We start from the raw sequence: 6,011 nt of genomic DNA on the forward strand, positions 1-6,011 counted from the left end.
TCCTCCTCTGGGCCTGGTTCTGCAGGGTTCTCCTCCTCTGAGCCTGGTTCTGCAGGGTTCTCCTCCTCTGAGCCTGGTTCTGCAGGGTTCTCCTCCTCTGAGCCTGGTTCTGCAGGGTTCTCCTCCTCTGGGCCTGGTTCTGCAGGGTTCTTCACCTCTGAGCCTGGTTCTGCAGGGTTCTCCTCCTCTGAGCCTGGTTCTGCAGGGTTCTCCTCCTCTGAGCCTGGTTCTGCAGGGTTCTCCTCTGAGCCTGGTTCTGCAGGGTTCTCCTCTGAGCCTGGTTCTGCAGGGTTCTCCTCTGGGCCTGGTTCTGCAGGGTTCTCCTCTGGGCCTGGTTCTGCAGGGTTCTCCTCTGGGCCTGGTTCTGCAGGGTTCTCCTCTGGGCCTGGTTCTGCAGGGTTCTCCTCTGAGCCTGGTTCTGCAGGGTTCTCCTCCTCTGAGCCTGGTTCTGCAGGGTTCTCCTCTGGGCCTGGTTCTGCAGGGTTCACCTCTGGGCCTGGTTCTGCAGGGTTCTCCTCCTCTGAGTCTGGTTCTGCAGGGTTCTCCTCCTCTGAGCCTGGTTCTGCAGGGTTCACCTCTGAGCCTGGTTCTGCAGGGTTCTCCTCTGAGCCTGGTTCTGCAGGGTTCTCCTCTGGGCCTGGTTCTGCAGGGTTCTCCTCTGGGCCTGGTTCTGCAGGGTTCTCCTCTGGGCCTGGTTCTGCAGGGTTCTCCTCCTCTGAGCCTGGTTCTGCAGGGTTCTCCTCCTCTGGGCCTGGTTCTGCAGGGTTCTCCTCTGAGCCTGGTTCTGCAGGGTTCTCCTCTGGGCCTGGTTCTGCAGGGTTCTCCTCTGGGCCTGGTTCTGCAGGGTTCTCCTCCTCTGGGCCTGGTTCTGCAGGGTTCTCCTCTGAGCCTGGTTCTGCAGGGTTCTCCTCTGGGCCTGGTTCTGCAGGGTTCTCCTCCTCTGGGCCTGGTTCTGCAGGGTTCTCCTCTGAGCCTGGTTCTGCAGGGTTCACCTCTGGGCCTGGTTCTGCAGGGTTCTCCTCTGGGCCTGGTTCTGCAGGGTTCTCCTCTGAGCCTGGTTCTGCAGGGTTCTCCTCCTCTGAGCCTGGTTCTGCAGGGTTCTCCTCTGGACCTGGTTCTGCAGGGTTCTCCTCTGAGCCTGGTTCTGCAGGGTTCTCCTCTGGGCCTGGTTCTGCAGGGTTCTCCTCTGGGCCTGGTTCTGCAGGGTCCTCCTCTGAGCCTGGTTCTGCAGGGTCCTCCTCTGAGCTCTCCTCTGAGCCTGGTTCTGCAGGGTTCTCCTCCTCTGAGCCTGGTTCTGCAGGGTTCTCCTCTGAGCCTGGTTCTGCAGGGTTCACCTCTGGGCCTGGTTCTGCAGGGTTCTCCTCTGAGCCTGGTTCTGCAGGGTTCACCTCTGGGCCTGGTTCTGCAGGGTTCACCTCTGGACCTGGTTCTGCAGGGTTCTCCTCTGGGCCTGGTTCTGCAGGGTTCTCCTCTGGGCCTGGTTCTGCAGGGTTCTCCTCTGAGCCTGGTTCTGCAGGGTTCTCCTCTGAGCCTGGTTCTGCAGGGTTCTCCTCATGTGGATCTGTTGGGTTCTCTGTAAAGTGTCCAGGAACCATGTTGTCATCGTTCCTTTATAAATAAAGCTGAATTGAACTGAAAGTATTTCGTTTTTTTTTCCAGTTGAGAAGCGGCGCTGTGGACCTGCACCTCCAGCTGGTCCTGGGGAGCCAGGCACCCCTGCTGACGGGACGGACCAATGAGAGACCAGAGAGCAGAGACCAGAGACCAGAGACCAGAGACCAGAGACCAGAGACCAGAGACCAGAGGCCAGAGGCCAGAGACCAGAGACCAGAGACCAGAAGACAGACTGCAGCGCCGCAGGAGAACCGGGTCTGGTCCGGGGCAGCCTGCTAGCTAAAGCGCTGCAGCGCGGCTAGCGGAGCGCGGCTCAGGAGGAGGAACTCGACACCACCGCCACGCTGCCTGCTGGTCTGGCCCAGATCCAGAACCCAGACCTGGACTGGAGCCAGAGAGGCGGACCTGCTGATCTGTCTCCGACTGTCCGACCAATCAGAGGACTGGATGGTCTGGATCCGGCAGCGTGTGCTCACCTGCACGAAGCCACGCCCCCGCAGCGCCGTCTGAGAGGAGCCGAGTCCAGACCGGAGCAGCCGGGGTCAGCAGGGCCCCGCACCGGGCTGGGCCCCGCAGGGGGCCGGGCAGGCCCCGCAGGGCCCCGCACCGGGCTGGGCCCCGCAGGGCCAGGCTGGGCCCCCCAGGGGGCTGGGCAGGGCCCCGCAGGGCCGGGCAGGCCCTGCAGGGCCCCCCAGGGGGCCGGGCAGGGCCCCCCAGGGGGCCGGGCAGGGCCCCACAGGGGGCCGGGCAGGGCCCCCCAGGGGGCCGGGCAGGGCCCCCCAGGGGGCCGGGCAGGGCCCCACAGGGGGCCGGGCAGGGCCCCCCAGGGGGCCGGGCAGGGCCCCCCAGGGGGCCGGGCAGGGCCCCCCAGGGGGCTGGGCAGGGCCCCACAGGGCCCCACAGGGCCCCCCAGGGGGCTGGGCAGGGCCCCACAGGGCCCCGCAGGGCCCCGCAGGGGGCCGGGCAGGGCCCCCCAGGGGGCTGGGCAGGGCCCCGCAGGGCCCCGCAGGGGGCCGGGCGCCGAGGATGAGCAGGACGGAGCAGCCGCCGGCCTCACCGAAGCTTCCAGGACGTTCCGTTCCGTTCCGCTGCTGTCTTCATGTTCTTCATGTTCTTCATGTTCTTCATGTTCTTCATGTCCTTCATGTTCTTCATGTTCTTCATGTTCTTCATGTTCTTCATGTCCTTCATGTCCTTCATGTCCTTCATGTCCTTCATGTTCTTCATGTCCTTCATGTCCTTCATGTCCTTCATGTTCTTCATGTTCTTCATGTCCTTCATGTCCTTCATGTCCTTCATGTTCTTCATGTCCTTCATGTTCTTCATGTTCTTCATGTCCTTCATGTCCTTCATGTCCTTCATGTCCTTCATGTTCTTCATGTCCTTCATGTTCTTCATGTCCTTCATGTCCTTCATGTCCTTCATGTCCTTCATGTTCTTCATGTCCTTCATGTCCTTCATGTCCTTCATGTCCTTCATGTCCTTCATGTTCTTCATGTCCTTCATGTTCTTCATGTCCTTCATGTCCTTCATGTCCTTCATGTTCTTCACGGCTCTCTGAGCAGCAGGAACCAGGAACCCAGAGACCGGGTCCAGATCCGCGTGGTGGTTCTGCTGACCTCTGACCTGGGAGCTGTGTTTCCGGCTCTGGCAGCTGCTCCTCTCCTCCTCTGCCTCGCCTCTGACCTCTGACACGGAGCCCCGCCCACTCAGGTCAGACACGGAGCCCCGCCCACTCAGGTCAGACACGGAGCCCCGCCCACTCAGGTCAGACACGGAGCCCCGCCCACTCAGGTCAGACACAGAGCCCCGCCCACTCAGGTCAGACACGGAGCCCCGCCCACTCAGGTCAGACACGGAGCCCCGCCCACTCAGGCAAAATGAAGCTTTGGGAGCAGGAAGTGGATCCTGTCCGGTCTGAGCTGGAGGAGAACCAGGAGGAGAACCAGGAGGAGAACCAGGAGGAGAACCAGGAGGAGAACCAGGAGGAGAACCAGGAGGTTCCTCCCAGCCCACAGCTGGGAGGAACCAGGTTCTTTAAAACCAGGACTCTGCCCCGAAGTGACATTTGTGGGAGGAGCCTCCTCCACCTGGAGAGCTTAGCCTCCACCTTTTCCAGGACGGTCTCCCAGTTCTTCTGAACAAAATGTTCCTTTCCAACGTAAATTCCCAGATATTTGAGGCCCTCCCTCCTCCATGGGAGACCGCCATGGCGCCTGCCGACAGCAGGACCTGGTCTTCCCCCAGCAGGACCTGGTCTTCCCCCAGCAGGACCTGGTCTTCCCCCAGCAGGACCTGGTCTTCCCCCAGCAGGACCTGGTCTTCCCCCAGTTGACCCTTGCTGCGGACGCCACATTAAAATCTTTAATAATATTAACTAAAACATCTACGTCCCCCTGATTCCTGATAAAAACAATAAGATCGTCTGCATAGAGCGATAAAATCCTGCTTCCACTAAGACCCGGTAAAAGCAGACCCTGCAGACTGGAACGTGGCTCAGAGAGGAGGTTCTCCAGGGAGAGAACATAGAGCCTCCCAGACAGAGCTCAGCCCTGCTGACACCTCCACACACCCTGACAGGAGTGACACCTCCACACACCCTGACAGGAGTGACACCTCCACACACCCTGACAGGAGTGACACCTCCACACACCCTGACAGGAGTGACACCTCCACACCCTGACAGGAGTGACACCTCCACACACCCTGACAGGAGTGACACCTCCACACACCCTGACAGGAGTGACACCTCCACACCCTGACAGGAGTGACACCTCCACACACCCTGACAGGAGTGACACCTCCACACACCCTGACAGGAGTGACACCTCCACACACCCTGACAGGAGTGACACCTCCACACACCCTGACAGGAGTGACACCTCCACACACCCTGACAGGAGTGACACCTCCACACACCCTGACAGGAGTGACACCTCCACACACCCTGACAGGAGTGACACCTCCACACCCTGACAGGAGTGACACCTCCACACACCCTGACAGGAGTGACACCTCCACACACCCTGACAGGAGTGACACCTCCACACACCCTGACAGGAGTGACACCTCCACACACCCTGACAGGAGTGACACCTCCACACACCCTGACAGGAGTGACACCTCCACACACCCTGACAGGAGCACACACACTGCTGCTGGTCTGCAGCACACTCTGTGTCCCTGGACAGGACCTGGACCTGGGCTGAGGAACCAGCGCTGGACCAGAACCTTCCATGACCCTCCACAGGAAGCTGTGTTCAACTGGGTCAAAAGCCTTTTCCTGGTCTACTGAAACCAGACCAGTATAGACTTCCAAAACGTCCCGAATCAGGTGGACGTTGTCCACCATGGACCTGCCGGGGACACAGTAGGTCTGATCCCGGTGGAGGACCTGCTCCATAGCCCCCCCAGCCTGGAGGCCAAGACCTTGGACAGGAGTTAGTAGTCCACACAGAGCAGGACCCGGGAGGCCAGGTCCTGAGGTCCTGCAGGTTCCCCTCATGGGGAGCAGAGTGAGGACTGCTGTCCTGCAGGACACTGGCAAGGAACCAGAGGACGTCCAGGACGTCCCTACCCAGGATGTCCCAGAACGCCTTGTAGAACTCGGCGGTGAGCCCGTCGGTCCCAGGAGACCTGCTGGTGGCATCACTCCTGCAGGTCCAGGCAGGCCTCCAGTTCTGGTACTCCAGTACTGGTCTCCTCAGGGACCCGAGGCAGTCCCCTCAGGAACCCCTCCAGGACTCCAGTCCCCTCAGGAACCCCTCCAGGAGCTCCAGTCCCCTCAGGAACCCCTCCAGGACTCCAGTCCCCTCAGGAACCCCTCCAGGACTCCAGTCCCCTCAGGAACCCCTCCAGGACTCCAGTCCCCTCAGGAACCCCTCCAGCAGCTCCAGTCCCCTCAGGAACCCCTCCAGGACTCCAGTCCCCTCAGGAACCCCTCCAGCAGCTCCAGTCCCCTCAGGAACCCCTCCAGGACTCCAGTCCCCTCAGGAACCCCTCCAGGACTCCAGTCCCCTCAGGAACCCCTCCAGGACTCCAGTCCCCTCAGGAACCCCTCCTGCAGCTCCAGTCCCCTCAGGAACCCCTCCAGGACTCCAGTCCCCTCAGGAACCCCTCCAGGACTCCAGTCCCCTCAGGAACCCCTCCAGGAGCCCCAGTCCCCTCAGGAACCCCTCCAGGACTCCAGTCCCCTCAGGAACCCCTCCAGCAGCTCCAGTCCCCTCAGGAACCCCTCCAGGACTCCAGTCCCCTCAGGAACCCCTCCAGGACTCCAGTCCCCTCAGGAACCCCTCCAGGACTCCAGTCCCCTCAGGAACCCCTCCAGGAGCTCCAGTCCCCTCAGGAACCCCTCCAGGACTCCAGTCCCCTCAGGAACCCCTCCAGGACTCCAGTCC

The 6,011-nt window shown here is 61.6% G+C and overlaps 1 protein-coding gene across 1 annotated transcript in view; it reads right to left on the minus strand.

Annotated features, from left to right (window-relative positions):
* Nucleotides 1-2,156: 2,156 nt before the first annotated feature.
* Nucleotides 2,157-6,011, minus strand: part of cep43 (centrosomal protein 43) — a 33,321-nt gene continuing 29,466 nt past the window's right edge. Inside the window, exon 9 of the mRNA XM_030087366.1 lies at nucleotides 2,157-2,676. Within this exon, the coding sequence (XP_029943226.1) occupies nucleotides 2,157-2,676 (520 nt within the window). The remainder of the gene's footprint in view (nucleotides 2,677-6,011) is intronic.

This window comes from Salarias fasciatus, unplaced genomic scaffold (assembly GCF_902148845.1).
Source record: "Salarias fasciatus unplaced genomic scaffold, fSalaFa1.1, whole genome shotgun sequence".
Lineage (NCBI taxonomy): Eukaryota > Metazoa > Chordata > Actinopteri > Blenniiformes > Blenniidae > Salarias > Salarias fasciatus.